Source organism: Manis pentadactyla, chromosome 6 (assembly GCF_030020395.1).
Source record: "Manis pentadactyla isolate mManPen7 chromosome 6, mManPen7.hap1, whole genome shotgun sequence".
NCBI lineage: Eukaryota > Metazoa > Chordata > Mammalia > Pholidota > Manidae > Manis > Manis pentadactyla.
This window is the reverse complement of record NC_080024.1, coordinates 111,087,183-111,107,156: the sequence shown is the minus strand read 5'-3', so window position 1 is coordinate 111,107,156 and position 19,974 is coordinate 111,087,183. Positions and strand designations below refer to the sequence as shown.

Here is a 19,974-nt window from a genome sequence, read left to right as displayed (position 1 = left end):
AAAAGGGGGAGAAATCACTCCTAAAGATGTTCCATTAGGCCTAATTTACTTGAAATTTGGGGCCTGTTGTGAAGATTAATAACAGGTGGCCTTTTACACAGCTTCTCAGCCTGAGCCTAATGTCCTGGTTGTTCTTTTATTATCCCAGACCTCCATAGCTAAAGGATTTTTCTTCCTGCCCTTTGTTCACAATATGCAACTGTAATTGAGTTCATATTTCTTACCCAACCTTTCCACTGTAATTAATATTTTATTATATTAGATTTTATCACTAACTAGCAGAGCAACAGGGTATTGTACGGCATGCAGACACATGCAAGCCCACACACGTTCACACACACACAACAGTAGTGACTTCTGGATGCCAAGCAAGCTCTTTGTCATGAATTTTGGCTCTGAGAACATAAACTATATTTGTGGTGTCTCACAAGCATTCCACAACAATTTATGGCCAATCTTATCTAGAACAGAGCAGGACAAAGAGAAATAAAGTCGCTAACAGAATATTCAGCCCTACAGATCTGTTCATGCTGCACAGCACGTTGCCCAGTGCCCACTGTGCATGTCAAGTGAGTTATCAGCCCTCATTCATGAGTCAATGACCAGGACTCTGTGAGGTCAGCTACTCAGTGCCAGCATCACGTGAAGGACGCTAAGGAATCTCCTAGTCATGATGACAAACATGTTAAGCATACTGAGCTGACCTTTTTTTATTTTTCTAATTTTAAACTGGTGATGACACTTCTAAAACTGAGTTTGATCATACCAGGTTGTTGTATTATTAGGGTGTCATTTGAGGAAATGCCAACAGGCTTAGGAAACGGGCATGACTGAACACAGAACAGCAAGAAAATAAATCCTGTGTTGTTTGTGACAGCAAGCCTTAATTACACATTTATTTTCATGCTTTGCATGTAATTTATACTTTCATTTCTCCTTGTCTCCCCAAGAAATATCTTCAGGAAGACATTAATACTACTCTGTACTCTTTTTTTACACTAGAATAGGTGGTTTTTACCGAAGGCTGCAAATCAAGCTAGAAGTCACTCTCAGGTACCATAACATAAACACTAGTCTAAGTCCTTGAAATGATCAGACATGCCAACTTAAAGGATTACCAAAAACAACAGTGGAGTAAATCATTACTTTTCTTCCTCTCTCCTCTCCTCCTTGCCCCCGTTCTGTTATCCATTTGGGCAAACCTCCAATATTTTATGCTGATGAAAAGAACAAGTGGATAAGAAAAATGGATTTACAACTAAGGGTTTAATCTTGAAATTAATGAGGGCAAACTTTTTAAAGTCAATTTCAAGTCTGCAACAGGCTTCCCCTCAACATCTTCAAAGTTAGAAAAAACCACAAACATTTTATCACATTTGAACTTTCAGGTTCAACAAAGTAGATGAAAGCTGTTCAGATAATCTTTTCTAGATTCTACTTCGTGTGCTATTCTGTATAAATGCAGATTTCTTTCTTTCCTAGTAAAAGCTTTAGAGTTTTGTTGTTGAAAAGCCTAGCATAAATTGAGCTTTAAGTTAAATTTCATTCCATAAGAAAGTTATGATAGAGTGATGCCACTTCTTTGCAGATTCATCTTCACCATGGATTGTGCCTTCATATTGCAAAAGCCATAGGAAAATTTCATGTTACTTTAAATTTAAGAATAGAGGTGGAAACAGGTTAGGAATGGTGTGACTTTAATAAACAAAGGGAGTATGATACATTAAAAGGATAATAGAACTTTGATTTCAGCTCACTAAACTAGGAACTTCTGCTTGGTTTTCCATCCTTGAGAATTTGCTATTCTTAATCATCTTTTTAGAAAAATTATTCAAACAGTGAGATTTGCAAAGCTACTTTTGAGATTCCAATTGTGGTTAGAAATATCTTATGAAATTCATTAAGAGATGATGTTATTTGTACATGTGAAAAGCCTGTCAGTCATAAAGTTCTGTTGAGGTGCTGTTGACCCAGGTGCCAATGATGTGTTAATTTCCATCAGAGAGACAGCAAAGTATGGCAAATGGGAAGCAGATAGGATTTAGCTATTTTTCATTAGTGCCTGGACTTTGATAAAGGGGAATAGAAAAGAGCTGCTTGACCTTTCAGTGCTTAAATTATTAAAGAGCAAATAGATTTGAGGTCTGGATGCTTGCAAATCTAATTTCTCTTGTGGAGCAAGGATGAAAAGACATTTTGGGTTTGAAATTGTTCTCATCAACTTAGTTCTCCCTTTAATATATCTGAAGATGAGTAGATGGTAGCCATTTAAAAAGTAATATATCTGGAGTAGACTGTATAGTATAACATACCAGCTGGCTAAAATGGAGGACCATTAAATGATCATTTAATTCTCAGATTTTTATAGAATCCTCATAAAATTGCTTCTTGGAAAAAAATGTTTTCATCCCTATTCACTTAGATGGTATTTAAATTACAAAGCAGAATTTTCTTTCATTAGGGAATGTCAACTATTGTATTGCTAAAATAGGACAGCGTCTGGCACATAGTAGGCATTCAACAACAAATTATTATTGAGTTAATAAATGAATAAACATACATGTGACACAACACACACCAGTGAAGCTGGGGAAAGATGGGCAGAAAGTGAGAAGTGGAGGTGGGAGAAGGGGTAGAGAAAACAGATGCAGCTTTATGATTCTCTCAGGGTTCATGATTTGATTGTGGGTTATCAAGGGTAAACTTGCAATCTAACCCACCTCCTCTTATCATTAGTAATTCTCTCCTCTGTTAGCTCTTGGATATTCATGAAATGAATATAAAATAAAATCAGTAGTAAACTGTAGTAAAGCAAAGCACATTTATGAATACCAGTGCATTTCCTCCCTACTACCTCTTATAATGCATATAAAAAGAAATTACTTCTGGATCATATTATACTTTTAAAAATATGTACTTCATGGCCCACTTCATTCTAAGTGCTATGAGATACAGAAATGACTATATCATAGCTACCTCCTCCAGGAACTTACAATTTTAATATTGACAAATAGACATAAATGACTGTAATTCTTTACAGAAAACATGTTTTTGTGAGTTTGGAGTAGAGCAGAAGTACATCAAAATGGGGGAGCAGATCGTAAGCCCCTGAGGGGGATCAATCTTTTAATAAGATGGGTCATCTTCTGAGAGTGAACAAAGATTTCAGTATGTTGGGTAAAACAATTTAAATAACAAGCTTGGGTCTAGGCCAGGATGAAGGAATAGAGGAAAAGATGTTTGTGATGGGAGAATTCAAGATCTTGGGACTTGGAGAGTCCAGAAGTAGCTTTGCTAATCTTTCACCTAGTGGAGCTCCCTCCAGGTTGAGAAATAAGTGATTGCTATCCTCGTTGCCATTGGTGACAAGATTCCTAGAGGGGAAACAAGAGTTAGAAAGAACACCAGCCAGGTGCTTGCATCACTGTGGTATCCAGGAGAGAGTCCTACGTAGAAATCATTAATGATATTAATACAGATGGGAGAAGGATTACAGGTCTAAGGTATAATTACGACCCATAGCCCCCTTCATATGATAAATAAGAAAGAATCTCTACACAATACTCAAAATAAATTGATTATATAGATGGGTCTGGTTTGAGTGTTGGTTGTGTTTGCATAAGCAAGTAAGATGCCTGTGGGGCAGATATGCCATCACCAGGACTGATGTTCAAGAAACTATGCCTGCTACTAAATTAGCTATGTGTTCCAGATAAATGGGCATTTCACCTCTGAACCTCAGTTTTCTCATCAGTAAAATAAGAAAAATACAACCTACATATGCGAGGCACCTGGCCTAGCACTTCCTGTGGAAGTTTCCTCAAAAGATTTTCTTGACATGTATCTTCATATTTCAACTTTGTCTAGTATATGGGCTTCCCAGAAGTTGTTTTTAAAGTGAAATTTTGAAAATCATGTCATATAGCAACTAAAGTAGAAAAGCTAACTAATAGAAGGAAACCAGTATTAAAAATTATTTTGTTAAATGGAGAATCCCTTTGCAAAGCAATTAATTATTCCTTTGATTTATCTATTTTGAACATACAAGAGAATATTTATTCTGAATAAAAATTCTGAATAAAAAATATGAAATGCATGTTAGAGAGCCATCTAATTCTCTTATTTCATGGGAAAAAATAAGACCCAAAGAAATTTATTCAAAACCCTCATTGTTAGCAGAATTAGGATTAGAGCCTGCATCAACGCACATAACACTGTCCCCCACCTCTACAAAAGGTATTTCAAGGGAACAGTCACACTTTGTCAATGCTGTTCACATTTAATGGTATACTGAGTTGAACTTCTCCATGGGCCAGCTGGCATCTCTGGTTGTACTATGGTCTTTTACTTTGAACTTGACTCTTTAATCTTAGTATTCTATGACTTGATATTCTGTTTAATATTTACTGCATATCCAACTACTGCAGATGTTAGCAACTTAAAACAACCTTTCTATTTTGCCATGATTTTGTGGGCCAGCAAAGGCTTGGCTGGGCAGTTCTTGACTGGGGCTCAGGACTGCTATCTTCTGCAGGCTCAGCTGGGTGGCCTCCCAAGCTGGCCACTCTGATGGCCGAGAGCTCTTCAGGCAGGTGGTCTCCTCAGCTTGGCAGGCTCAGGGTCATTGCACAGCTTACATCTTTTGCTCACAGAGCTAGCTTCCCTAGAGAAGCGAACTGAATATGCACAGCGTGCTCTGATCAAAGCCTTGAGAGTTACACATTCTCCCTCTGTTGCATTCTGTTAGTTGCACGTAGTCATTAGGGTTAGCCACCACATTGCTAATGGAAGAAGTATCAAAGAACTAGCAGATAATATTCTTAAATTGCCACATCTGATTGTAGATGTAAGAAGTCAGGGAGAGGGAAGCAAGAAACCAGAATCCACTTTACCTAGATACACATTCCTTGCCCTCCCTAAAGGAAAACACTTCCTTTCACGTTGGATCCACCATGCAATGAGAATTCTACCATATTTGATGGGGCATCTTTTATGACCACTAGAAATTCTCTGATGTTCGGAAGATTTTTTTTTTTAGATTATCTCACTATTTAGAATTCACTTTATCATTACACTGTAAACCTGCTGCACTGCCTGTCCAGTGAATGATCATTCTGATATTCTACAATTGATTTTTTTTTTTTTTTTTTTATTGAAGGGTAGTTGACAACAGTATTACATTACATTAGTTTCAGGTGTACAACACAGTGATTCAACATTTATATACATGATAATTCTAGGTACCAGCTATCACCATACCAAGTTGTTACAATATTTTGACTATATTCCTTATGCTATACATTACATCCCGGTTACTTATTTATTTTACAATTGGAAGTGTGTTTATATATATATATATATATATATATATATATATATATATTGTGAGGGCATCTCTCATATTTATTGATCAAATAGTTGTTAACCACAACAAATCTCTGTATAGGGGGGTCAATACTCAATGCACAGTCATTAATCCACCCCAAGCCCAATTCTCGTCAGTCTCCAATCTTCTTATGCATAACGAACAAATTCTTACATGGAGTACAAATTCTTACATAGTGAACAAGTTACATGGTGAACAGTGCAAGGGCAGTCATCACAGAAGCTTTCGGTTTTGTTCACGCACCATGAACTATACACAGTCAGTTCAAATATGAATATTCATTTGATTTTCAAACCTGATCCATATGTGGATACCACATTTCTCTATCATTATTATTTTTAATAAAATGCTGAAGTAGTAGGTAGATACGAGACAAAGGTAGAAAACAGAGTTTAGTGTTGTAAGAGAGCAAATGCAGATGATCAGGTGTGTGCCCACAGACCATGTGTCAATCCGAGCTAGACGAGGGCAACAAACATCCATGTATGCAGAAGATTTCTCTCAGAACATGAGGGGGGAGGTTCTAAGCCTCACCTCTGCTGCTCCCCACCTTCTCACCAGATGGCCCCCTGCGACTGTGCCTTTCCTAGGTTGTTCCTCCCTTGAGGAATCTTACCCGTCTCTGGCCAACCAGTCATCCTCCGGGGCCATACAGGGAAATGTTAAGTTGGTAAGTGAGAGAGAAGCCTTATTGTCTGAAAAGGTTAGCTTTTCACTTCTTTGCATATTTATGCCCTGTGGCTTCTATGCCCAGCATTTGTCTTGAGGTGTCTTTACCACTTGGAAGAATTATGATACTCGGTAAATTCGACATGTGGCACGAGTTCTACCTAAAGGTTGTGATTAGGTAGGAAGAAGAAAAGCCATAGAAGTAGCAGGCAGAAGAAAACCTGGGAAGACTGATCATTTCTTTGACATATCTTCTTGTAGAGTAACTTCAGCATGGATAGGTTTTAAACTACTAATTAAATTGTGCACACACAATAACATAATAGGAATACGGTTACCTAACCAAAGCATACCTGTAATTACCAGCCATCTCCAGTGATCTACAATTGATTTTTATTTAGACAATTACACAAACAGGTGCATTGCATCCCCATAGTAGAATGTGCTAAGCAGTTTTATTCCCAGAACTAGGTGATTTCACTGAGTGCAAGTTCATAGTTTACATAGACGAGCGCCCAAAGAAGGGTCTCCCCAGACCTTCCACAGGCAGAGGGAAGAGAGTAGGTACTTCTCTCCTGCTTTTTCTTTGGCATTAATGAACACCCAGACTGAGCACGTCTAGAAATACAGCATTATCTGGGGCAGTCATTGTGTTTTCTGATACAGTGAGAAAAAAAAATGCATCTCCCTACCAGGACAACTTTCAGTCTAATCTGGATTCAGTTTTGAAAGCTATTATCAAGGTCTGGTTTTTCTCAGTATTAGGAACTGCCCCACCACCAACCCTGCCCCACACCAACAAAACTGCTCAAATGTTCATCATTCTAGTAAGTGTATATATCTTCATAAAAGAAGTCTATCCCTTCAAGGTTTCTCCTGTTCTCCTAGAGTTACTTTGACTTGGAATACATGGGCAGGGGGTGGGGAGGAAGCGGTGGGTCGGTGGCAGGGGATCTGCTCTGTGGGGTCATCTATCCTTGCAGGCCTCATTGGAGGGCGCTTATTCCTGCCTTATCTTTATATATAACTCAACCAGCACAGCTCACTATTTACTCTTAGAAACCACTTGTAACTCCGAGGCCTTGGCTTTTGAAATTCCAACCCCTTTTCTGTGTTTTTTATGTCATCTCTTTCCAACTGACTGAATATGGTGAAGGGCAAAGGAACATAAGAAAATATAGGAAGTTAAATTTAGTTAACATGAATCATTACATACTCTGTTTTGTGACTTGTTAAAACTTCACATGCATTCATAGAGATGTCATTGAAAAAATAATACATTGCATTTTTTATAAACTTAGTAAATATACTTTCACTTATTAGTTAAGCTGAGTTAATTGTCCACAAATTCATCTTCAGTTACATGTGAGAAAAACACTATTTTAGTGTTCTGCTTCCATGAGCAGCGGATATTGTTACATCAAATGTTTTAAATTATGGTGAATTTTGTTTCCCTCAATAATTGTATTATTTGGGGTGAGAGAGTTCTGTGGAAGAACATTAAGGACTTTCCCTCTCACTGATTAACCAAGTGTCAGGAGGGTGTCCATTATGTACAAAGCATTTATTATTGACTATATTCAGTGTACTTTTTATTAGGGATACCCTCTGGGTCCATGCAGTGGGAGACCAAGGGGATCAGCTCAGTTGTTATAAAATATCACTGATAACACTCTTTTTTTCCTAGTGTCTACCAAGTAATTGTTGAGGAAGAAAGTCCTCGAAGAACTAAAAAGACAACAGAAATCTTAAAGTGCTACCCAGTACCAATTCACTTCCAGAATGCTTCAATACTGAACTCGCAGTACTACTTTGCTGCAGAATTCCCAGCCAACAGCCTCCAAGCTGCTCAGCCTTTTACGATTGGTGATAATAAGACTTACAATGGATACTGGAACACTCCCCTTCTCCCTCATAAAAGCTACAGAATTTATTTCCAAGCTGCTAGTAGAGCCAATGGGGTAAGTTTTATAGATGGCCGTTTCCTTAGCCCTATTTAGGGTTATTCATGTGAACATAGTCAGATGGTCATAGTCAAATAAGACAGTAACAAGAAATAAAGTCATGCTTTTGGGTGTTTTTACATGGAAAAATGTGTTTTTTCTTTTTCTCTTCTTAAAATTATTTTCACCTAGAGAAATTTACGGAAAGATGAGTATATTCGTATTTGTTTTGGTCAGAAGAATATATTGTTAACATAATGGTTTTTATTTTCAGTTTTTACTTGTTACCAAAAGCTGGCTAGTAATTTTGCCTAGCTTGCTATTTTACAGGACAATAAGGTATTATAACATTAAGCTCTTTTCAGATTTCGTGAGAGGCCCAACATCTGTCTTTTCAGGGTAGTTTGTCCCATTTCTTTGGTTCCACAAGAGTTTATGCTTACTATCGCCAGAACTAAATTAGGTATTCTTTTTTTTCCTAAGAGAAAAGAGCTTTAGAAAGATGAGATGGAAACAAAATAAAAGCTATCGAGGCATTTCTGAATTTGTTTGCCTTTCCTGTTCAAACAAACTCAGAACCCTGCCAAGATATTGAAGTCTCCTCTAGAAAGGAGGGTACGTTTTACAAACAGTGGTTCCCCTCCTTCACAGCATGGGCGTAGGCATCATCATTGTTGACTTTTGCTCGTGGAAAGAGAAGAAACCTGGGAAACAGAGTTCTTCTCTAGCACAGGGAGTGAGTGAAGGGTCTGGAGGAGGGTGCCAGAGCCACCAGGGGCCACAGACAGAGACACTCCGTGATTAGCTCCTCACTCTTCATCTGCTCCAAAACGCCCACTACCAGGCCTGGAGCCTGAAAACATACATGTGAGTGTGGCTTGAGTAATCACTGTGTGGCTAACGCCACACGTGGAACAATGAGACCTTCCTTATTGGTATTTAAATAGAACTACAGATAATTTATTTGTTTTAAATAAAACATGAACAGTGATTTTTTTCCCCCTCTTTATTTGACACAGGAAACCAAAATAGACTGTGTCCAAGTGGCCACTAAAGGTAGGTTGAAACTGTGGGATACTCTCCTCGTTTATGTCCTTCACAATTTTAGATGGCATTTCAAAACTTTGTGGAATGTTAATTTCATTGAAATAAGAATGTGTATGTGTGGGTGCATGTATGTATGTATTAGAATGTTAGGCAGTTAACATTGTGTTTCATATAAATTCTCTTTTATGTAAGAAGTAGTGTTGTACTTCAAACAATTTTCAACAGCTACCTTTTTAAAAATTCCTTTAAAATAAGATAATTTTTATACAATCTCAGAACATGTTTCTTTAACCCACAGTACCATATGTACTGCACATACCTAGTAGTATATCTTCATATGCAAATGTAAAATACTGCCTGCTACTTTTAAGCAAGTATCTAGTTATATTAGCTCTATAAAGTGGATCTACTTGGGCTTTTTCACTGATGATCTGTGTCTCTTTCAACCCAGTAACCAGGTGATGTTAGTGGAACCTCTGTTTCCCAGAACCAGTTAAAATCCTGGGAAAATATGATCATGGATAATATATAGAAGTGGGTGAACCACCTTCAGCTCACTACACAGTGCCTCCTAACAAAGAAAGTGCGGTTGTGTGTGTGCACAGGCTGCAATGTCACCTTGTCAGTATGGTTTTAACCAGCACATGAAGTGTATGAAAATATAACTTGAGAAGTGTGAAGTGCTGCATTAAAATGAGGCATTACAAATTAACACTTATACTTAAATATACTCTTTCCAACCATCAGGGTAACCATGAGTACCATGAAGAAGTTCTATGTGGTGTAATTTAGAAATGCTGGCATGAAGGCAGCACTGGGTCTGTGATCTAGATTTAATTGGGTCACGCATAGTCACTTGATGAGTGTTAGGTAAAAAGATCTTGTTTTTGTTCTTTAACTTTCAGGCCACATAGTTTGAATATATCATAGACATACATCCATCTCTGTTTTAAAATTTCTCATTGAATTCTTATTTCATGAAGATGCATGATGATTTTATTTAGTTAGTTCAACAAATATTCCTTGGTTTCATGTTATATGCCAGGCTTTGTGTGAGGGGCACACCTCATCTACTCGGTCTTCATGGGTTCACAGTGCTATTTCCAAGAACCTTTTTATATTGATTTTAAAACACTCAGTTCTTTATATTATATTGTACCTGTTAAGTGCTTTTATTTATAGGCATAAATTAATAATAAATGAAATTACAGATATTGATTCATTTTATAGACTAAAATACACTATTAACTGTTAATTATTACAGTATTATGAAGACCTTGAATAAGATGTCAGTGTTCTTAGATGTCCAGATCACTGCCCATGCTCAAATTGCTGTATTGAATTCTACTTACTCTTGAGGTCTAAAAAAGTAAATCCAATTCAACAGTGCCTAATTTATAATGCCTTATGTTTAACATCACAACTAAAGATTTGGAATCACTTTCATACACGTTTTCACTTATCTCCTCTATATTACTATGAGAAAGGAGATAGGTATTGCTATTTTTATTTTTAAGATGAAGAAAATAGACATTTTTGGAGATGAATTGACTTACCAAAGTCACTCAGTTATTAATCTGTGGGTCAAGGCTGGATGCCAAACATTTGGACTCCTGCCCCTTGTATTTCACTCTCTCTAATGGCTTTTCACCCAGCAGGAACTTGCCAGTTATAGAATCGCATTGTATGAGTGTCTGTTGCCCTCTTTATTAGAATTGAGTCTGCCGAATTTGCTCTGAAAACAATGAAATATCTGTCACCGTGTTCATTTGCATAGTTAAATAATTATATAAATAAAGCACTGTGAATGTGGAAATCTGACATTTGCTGTTTTCACAATAGATTAAATTAGATGGTGATTTGGATCATTTTCTTCCATCAGCTAGATTTAATCAATATTGTAATTTGTTTTTCAATTCACCAAAGGATGATTAGGCAATCAGATGACCTGATTGACTAGATATTCCACACTCATATTTTCTGAGTCATTTGCAAACATTTACACAGCAACAAATTATCCAAATAAATTCTTTTGGGGAAAGAGGAAAACCAAGTCTAATATTCATTGCATAACATTGTCATTTCTATTCATGAAAGCATAGTATAGGAGGAAACCTAGGGAGATATTCTTCCAGGCAAAACTACACTGTTTGGCACTATTTTATTTTCTTGAGTGCAGTATGTACAATTCAGCAAACTTCCTTTACAACACAGTCTAATGCTTCACCACCTTTGTGATCACAAATTTTTCCTTCTTCATACTAAAAAATTGTCTTTACAGTGCAAGAAGCCATTCCATCTTGACTATTTAGTCAAAACAGAAATAAGCAGTTCTGATAACTTTCTTGGCACCGTATAGTAAAGACGTTTCAAATTTAAAGGAGTTCAAACTTCTTGACTGTGTTTTACCACATATTGCTGACAGTGTGGTGGCTTAATTGAATTTTCAGATACTAAAATATTTCCCTAAGCAGGGTTTTGAATTTACAAAGATTTCTATGTTCTCCTGAAACAACTGTTGACAAGTATCTTTATAGAAAATGTGTGGGGGTGGATTTGTTTTCACAAGAAGCTAGTTTGTAATTTCAAGTACAGGTATGTTTCTTAAAGATATATTTCATACAATTTATAAATGTAATGTTGTGATTATTTTAATCATATTCCAAGGGTGTATTTTGACACTAATCATCTCAAATATGAAACCTCATAAAAATTAGGCACAGGAAGAAAACCTAAGGTGTGATGTTATATATCTCCATATGTGTGGGGGATTGCTTATATTTCCATGTGTCCTTTGATTTACACACTGAGATTCCCCACAGGTATATGTAACTATTCTGATTGCTGGCTGTAGGCAAACTTATCACAGTGTATTCTATCTCTTGAGTTAAAAAATAAAGACACCATACAGTGATAGAATAAAAATATGCATGATATTTGGATGCTACCTCCCAATTCAAAGGATTCTTTTTAATCTGTCCAGTGGAGTAAATATAATCCCTTTTAGCTATTCTCATATTCTAATTTTTATTTTGATTCTTAATCACAGTAACATTTTTATAGTTGGATTTTCAAAGCTTCTTGGTCCAAGTGTGTCTTAGCGATTAGTGTCTGTATTTTCTTTAGCTTTTACATACCTATGGCTGCCTTTTGGTAACTGGTAGGGTTGGAACTCTTTTTAAGCTAGTTTTGGAAGACTTTGTTGATGATCAGTTCTAAACGGACAGGATACACTTAAAAATCAAAATCTATCTTGTTAGTAAACTTGACTCCTTTTATTAAATAAGGTATATTCATTCTAATTGAAATAACAGTTTAAAAACTGTGTGCTTTGCATCAATCTTCCATAAAATCATATTTTCCATAAACTAATATAGCTATGTTTCTACTACTTGACCAGTTAGCAGTTTGGGAGCTTTCTTGTCATATGTTTATTTTAAAAATTATTTGAGTGCCTATCTGTTAGGCCTAGTGTAATATATATCACCTTTAAAATTTTGAGGATTTTGAGTTCATAAAAGTCTTGGGATTTTTTGTTTGTTTGGTTTATTTTTTAGTGTTTGGGAGTAAGGTCCTATGTGTTCATTCATTCCTTTGCTAAGGTTGGGCTAATAGCAGTGTAGCTAAAAATGAAAACACTGTTCCCTACATTCTCCCCAGAAGTATAATAGTGGTCAGACTATAAACCTTAAACAAAAAGAAAACAACCACAATTTTAATGTCATATTTTAAAGTGAATTTTCTGTGCAAAAATGCTTCACTATTTTTAACGTTAGTATTTTATTTCATTTATATTTGCATTGGCATGTGCATATGTTTTGCTGGAAGACCTTCAGGATACTTGGAAGGACTTCCATTGTTCTGATACAATTTCTAACTATATTCAGAAATTTGAATGTTTCTTTTTTTAATCACTAGGCTCTTTGAGAAGTTTCTGTAGACTGTTTTTATGTTCACTGTTTTGTTCAAAGAAATACCATCCTTTCTAGGCCACAGTGCTGCAGAATGGAAGTACACTGATAAAAGGACTGAAAAGAATATCTGTTGAGATGTAGAGCTAATTATGATTCCTTTGAATTACTCATATTCAAGACCACTCATATATGCTAATATGCTATCATTTTGCTATGGATTTAAAAATAGAAACATAAATGTGATATACATTTGTCATTCAGCATTTTATAGAGAAAATATTTTCTTTTCTTGATCTGGAACAGCCTTCATAATGTACGTCATGATTACATTAACACCCTGAAAAGTTCCTGAGGAAAAGAAATCTGTTTAACGTCATTCAACCCTATGTTTCCCAAATGTATTTGACTCGGCCTCATTTTTCGAGGAACACTAGAGTCATGCAAAACACAGTTTGGTAAATACTGGTTCATCGATTTCCAGAAGATTCACTACATGCATCTGGATGCATTTTTTTTTTTACTCTTCTATGCATACCTTTATACCTAAAGGAGATCCTAAATTTACCAGCACCAGATATCAAAAGCATGGGATTGGAATTTCTGACTTTATTTTACCAAATTTAGCAATATCCTCTTTTATAATGCACTTGTATCAATACTTCAAGACAGAAGGCTACCCATTTTTATGTAAAGGGCAGGTAATAAATATTTCAGGTTTTGTGAGCCATATGGTCCCTGTCACAACTACTCAGCTCTGCCATTGCTGTAAAAGAGCAGCCCATGGTGATGCATAAACAAATAAGCATAACTGTGTTCCAGTAAAACTTTATTTGCAAACACAGGCAGTGGGCCAACTGACCCCTATTTTAAGGTAATTTATAACATAGTCAAGTTTTTTCCTAATGACTAAAAATAGTTCCAAATGAACACTTTGCAAGGTAGAATAGAGAGAGCATATACAAACCCCTCCTGACATCTGTAATGTGCATTTTCCATGGGAATTTCAGTCCTCAGATTGAGATCTGCCTTCCTCTCAGTTGTGCATATGTCTACCCAACATTGCTATTTTCAAGTAACTTTTTGTTCATATTGTTTAACTTCTTCAGTATTGGGTAAATGCTGTGTTTTTGTATAAGACAATATAATATTTCTCAAAAGCAGAGTAGGTTAGTTAAACTTTCCTGTAAGTAATAGAAAACCACACAGGAATGTTGGTTGAATAGTAGTAGACTGCAACCAAGGGAATGTCCTATGTATAATTTTGGAATCGGTACCAACTTTATAATGAGTCTTAGAAGATAACAGTTCAATACATCAGAAAGCAAAACTGCATACTATGTCATATCAAGAAAATGATCTTTATAATACCTTGGGAGTTCTCCATTTTCTGACCAATCTGTTAATTTATGCAGCTCACTAAGCAAAACTAGAAACTTTTCATTAATAATGTGTGAAAGACAGCTCTACCACTTTGAAACCCAGTTGCTGCAGTTGTCTAGTTATAGGAGGAGCACTTTTGAATGGTGCAGAGGGATATTTCAAAATATTATGCAGCAGCAGTTTTGGGTTTAATTGTCTGCAGATGGTAGATGATCTATTTTCCTTACTCGCTGCCACATTTCTAATAGCACCCAGGCTGTTCCATATAAATTAGTAATCTTTCATGTAAGCCTGTCCCTAATTTTCCAATATTTTTTCTTTGCATCATTTTCCAGCTGTATCATGTTAGAACTGACGCTTTAATTTTCTTTTTTTTCTTTTAAATATCTGTGTGTCATAAATGTTAACCATTTAAACACAACTGCTGAGCTGTGTAGGCAAACCAAGAAGCCCACATGGTCTGCTTTAAAAATCTTAATCATTTCTTTGGTCACATGTTAACCATGACAACTACAACAAAGCCAATTACTAGTTTTTATTTTTTAACTGATGCTTTGAGATGCACTTTTTCATTCCCTGAATGTGACAAAGTTCCTAAAACAGAGATGTTCTAAGTGAAATTTAGTTATCAGAGAAATTTCTCTACAAACAAATGTTTTCAAGAAGATGATAATCTTCAGAAAGGTGATTTTAGCAAGAAGAGAAAATATTGTGACTTAGGAAGCAGGATTTTAAATAACCTAATAAAATTTAAAAGCAGAGGTTAGAGCATCAGAATTAGCAGTAAATCTTTATGAACTACATTCAGTAGCAGTCAGAAATACTATTCAGTCTAGAGCCTTATTTAGGATTGATATTTTTGTTTTTATGGGTTTTTTTCTTCCATTGATCTATCCAAAATTTCAGCCAAAGCTTGTGAACTGTGTCATAGTTAGAAATCTAACTGCCTGACTAAAACTTGTTTAAGAGAAAAGAATTCAGGAAATTCAACACTTTGCTATGGTCTTTTTTTTTTTTTTTCTTTTTTTCCTTCTCTTTTTGTTGTTGTTGGAACAAAGTTGAGACGATGTGTTATACTGATCGAGATTCTCCTTGCTAGCCTAGCTTCAGTCTGGCTTTTTCTTCCCTCATGCATGCTGACCTGGGAATCTTCCTTTGCCATAGCTGCGATAATCGTGACTCAGCTTACAACACCTTACATTCGCATCGCCCCTGCTGCAGGCGACGACCAGCTGACAGGTCAGATGTTCAAGTATAGATGAGTCATCTTGCCCATTTCCTGCTCATTTTTCTCAGCTTTGTTTCCCCTCTACATTTCCTCCTTTGCTTAAGGCTTGTTTATAATGTTTTGGACTCTTGGTACAGACCTGTGCCCGCATTGAATTAAGTGATGTGCTTGGCCTCTTCCATGTGCACATTTATATCCATGCATTAAGCACAATTCCACTGCATGTTTTCATTGTGTGTTTGTCTGTCGGTATGTTCCTTTCTAGCCTAATGTTACAGAGAATGAATTTGCTGGACTTGCAATAGCAATGCCATCAAACAGGATTTCAACCAAAACACAGAAAGATGTATTCCCAGTTATCCAGATAAATCTAAAAAGGAATTGTCATTTCATTCGAGGGCCAGGCAGGTTTATTGTTCACCTTGTAGGGTCTAGTTTGCATACACAGCTAACAGTACACAATCTTGCCTCCAAGTGTTATGAAATGAAGGCACCCAAAGCTGTTTGGGGTGACGCTGTTCAAACAGCTTTTCATATATGCACAACGGGAGCAGAGCTGATTGCATCCCTCATAGATCCTTGTTTCAAAGCAAAGTGTTTATATAAAGCAGTGGCACATCTGCAAGTCAAATGCATTGAATAATTTAGGGACTTTTTATAAAAAACAGAATGGCTTAGAGTTGAACTGTGTGCTTTTTTCTAGAAGAGGAAGCACACAGAAAGGAATATCAGCCAAAAGAAATTAGCCTGTCCATTCATACTATCTCTAAAAATATATGGACATCTGAATAAACTTATATAGGAAAAGTCCAGTAAATTACTCCAGATCAAAGGTGAGTGGTCAGAGAACACCAGAAGACAAACTTTTGTCCTGCAATAAAAACGAATCATTGTCAAGCTTTCTAACACCCTTCCATGGGCAGGACTCAAATTCTGATTTCAGAGGTGTCTTCGATATCGTAGTTTGCTGCATGTACCACAGGCATGAGTAAAGCCAGGGAAGGAACACATAACTGATTTCCATAGAATTTCCCCTCCAGCAATTTTTTTGTGTGTATGAAACTGAGAAATATAACCTAACATTTAAGAAAACAAGTAAGGCCTTAACTCATGGTAAGAACTCATAAATAGTACAAAATTTTTTTGTAAAATGAAGCAATTGAGATGCAGGAACTTTACAGACTGATTTTTATAAGGTAAAAAAATGTAGGCCATTCTGCTTCTTTCTGCACTGGAATTCTTCCATACATATTTTCAGTCCTCTGTTTCAGGGCCTAAAAGTTGTGAATTTGCAATTAACAGTCTTGCTTCCCTTGCTTTCCAGTTTCTTTTAATCCTATTTCTTTTACTGATTGAAGTTCTACTTGATCTTTCTTATCCTGAGCTTCTGAAGTATTCTTCCCAAGAGTAGAAGGACATAAAGGATAGTGTCTAGCATAAGCCCTCCCCACTAACACCTTGACATCTAAGGACTGGCCATTGCCCTGTGCATAGGGTTAGGTGTCCCTCTTGGAGATAGTCCGGGATTCTTCAGCAAGTCTGAGGCCCTATTGTGTCTAAATAAGTACAATACTTGTCAACAAATCATTAAAAGTGGGTTGGCCTCACTACCCTTAAACACGTACTTGTGAGCAATACAGTAAATAGCCCCTTTCTTGGGCTTTCCCTGTAATCCACTGCCTTCACAGTAAGCATATTGTGTAAAGTTACATGAAATTTCTGAACATAGCTTTCTCTCTAAAACTTGCATGATTAGGAAGGTATCTCATAAATCAACCTCCTTCATAATGCTTTCAGATTCATGTATGTTGTTATTCAGAAACTAATCTGTGAAGGACACATACATAGCTGTAATGTGTGGCTCATTTACTTTTGTTTATTAGGGACTAAAATGCTAGAGTATTAGAATAAGCCTTAAAAACCAGTAAAAAGCTACTCTTGTTTTTTGAGTATGTACTGATGGTTTGATGATGGTTAATCTTACCCAGACAAATTAACTCAAGTAATATTGTTTTGGCATTTTCCATTTGCATCAGCAATCAACTTTGATAGCAGTAGCACTGTCTTTTTTGATAGATTTATTCATGAGTCATACTGCAAGCTTGGGACTTAATTCACTCAATCACTTATTTGATACTTACTGAGCACCTTCTGTGTGCCAGGTATAGATCTACTAACTCTTATAAAGAGTTTTACTTTGTATGGTTGCCCACGTTTAGGCATCAGGCATATCTGTATTAGTAATGATGGAATCTACCTACAAACATGCTCTTATGAATAAAAAGTGGTTATCATGCTTGTCATTTAGCAGTTAAGAAAAGACAACACTTTTATAACTAATGGGGAATAGGGACACGTATTTCAAAACCTCTCTCGTCATGTTGAGCAGCTTAGAAAATGGTCAGTGGGACAGTTCTGAACATTTCACATCTGTTCCCATGGAACAGTTGCAGTTGTATTTACTTCATCAATATGGTCCCTTCCAGAAGCAAACAGAAGATGATGACAGATATGTTCTGCAGTGCCTTCAACCGTTTTTTGTTCATTTTCTTTTAATTGTGCTGACATCGTGGCCCTACAAATGCTACTTGAGGCTTTTCTTACACTAGGAAATTTTGATAAGATAGTAAGTTCTCTGCAGCATAGTTCCTTTTGTCCCTGAATGTGGGACATGCTGAGTAGGTTTGCACTGGTGTAGGTGGGACCTTTCTTTCTCATCAGACACCAAAGAAAACAAGCACTCTGTGGACTTCACCTCAACAGGAAGACTATGCTGGATTCAGGAACAAGCACTTAAAAATGTTGGTTTATTTAATTCACTGACTGAATGGAGTCCAGGCTGAGGAAGACTAGGATGGTCAATGAACTGTCCTGTCATTGCACTGGGGAGTGTTTCTTAGTAAATATCCTCAGAGGAAGAATACATCACCATCCAATGCACACACATACTACACATGTACATGAGTTTAACTGAAGCAAAAGCCTTAGAAACTGAATAAGATGCACTCTGATTTGTCCTATTATGTTCCATCTGATTCTATTTCATTTTTTCTTTAAGTCTAGTTGGTACCTACTATATTGATTTCATTTCCCACTAATGGTTTATAACCCACAGTTTTAGAAAATGCTTTACCAAACCACTAGATTTAGGAGATTATGAAAGGGAACAGACTATATAATTGGAATAAAAGTCTTGTCTACCTCAAAACTCCTACTAAAGAGCACACAGAGAAAGTTCTAGAAACTGAAAATGCTCTAGTTTCTAATTTGTTCCCTTTATTTTGTGATTAGTTGTCTGTAATACAGAACTGCTTTGGGAAGAAAATTAAAAGCTATACATATTAGAAATTTCTCTTTAAGATTTTTTAGTTTTATATACATCTCTAGGCTGTTTACTTTATATTAAGATATTTACGTTTATGTTTAATAGCCCATCCAGCTCTGCAAGTCTATGAAAAATATTTTCCTTAAACAAACTTTTTACCATCCATTTTACTCAACCCATACATCTAATATGATAAGATCTGAATCCTAGAGTATTTATAAACAAAGTGACTTCTGGAATTCAAGGAAAAATCAGATATATTGGGGCACATAGGACTACTTGCTAGATATAATTAGTACTAAAAAAAAAAAAAAATAGAGAACTACCCAACGACTATTCCCCCAAAGCTTCAAGTTTTAAAAAAATACACCAAGCATGTCTGTATTGTCAAAGACAAACACAGCGAGACATTAGTTAAAGTGAAGGAAATGGGTTTTGTTCAGTAGCTGCTGACAGTCGGGGATAGAGCTGAGCCCTTTCCGGTTTGTGCAGAGATGACCAGCGAGTTGGCAGTGGGGTGAGCAGAAGTCAGTAGAGTCAGGAAAGTGAAAAATTGTAAAACTTGGGAAGGACATGCTGGAGGAGACTGGGACACAGGGTCCTGTCGTCAGGTGTTGGCAGGAACAAATAGGCAGTTATTTGGGAAGCCTTGAGTTTTCTCAAGCAGGCGCTTAAAGGGGAACTAGAGTCCCCTAAGGATGTAACTTGAGCCCTAAGAAACCATGTTATGTTTGTTCAAGTCTTTATAGACCAAGGTGACGGCCTCCTAAGAAGGGGGGCTCCGAGGAGGCTGGCCCCAGCTCGGGCATGGAGAGACTCCTCAGTCACCTCTCACTCCTTCCGTGTGAAGAGCAATGATTCATGGAATGATGACATATGATAAGGAAGCGGGATATTTGATGAACTTCTTCTGGTTATGGTCCTCAGGACACAAATGTTCTTTTGTGTCAAAAGGACTCAGAAGAGCCGGCTCGAGTCTGGTCACAGGAGAATCTTTGTCAGTATATAGTCAGAGCTGTCATGAAATAAATCCGAAGGAATTTCTTTTTTCCTTAATGTGGTTCTTAAAGCAAAGAGAGACT

At 36.6% G+C, this 19,974-nt stretch overlaps 1 protein-coding gene across 7 annotated transcripts in view; it reads left to right on the top strand.

The window, feature by feature from the left end:
- PTPRM (protein tyrosine phosphatase receptor type M) overlaps positions 1 to 19,974 on the top strand; it is an 895,627-nt gene that overhangs the window by 627,338 nt on the left and 248,315 nt on the right. For 4 of the 7 annotated variants that reach the window (XM_036880714.2, XM_036880710.2, XM_036880712.2 and 1 more), the window contains exons 12-14: positions 7,743 to 8,016; positions 9,018 to 9,054; positions 15,504 to 15,578. In XM_036880714.2, the coding sequence (XP_036736609.2) occupies positions 7,743 to 8,016; positions 9,018 to 9,054; positions 15,504 to 15,578 (386 nt within the window). The remainder of the gene's footprint in view (positions 1 to 7,742; positions 8,017 to 9,017; positions 9,055 to 15,503; positions 15,579 to 19,974) is intronic. The other 3 variants (XM_036880717.2, XM_057504052.1, XM_057504051.1) reach the window with 1 other exon arrangement.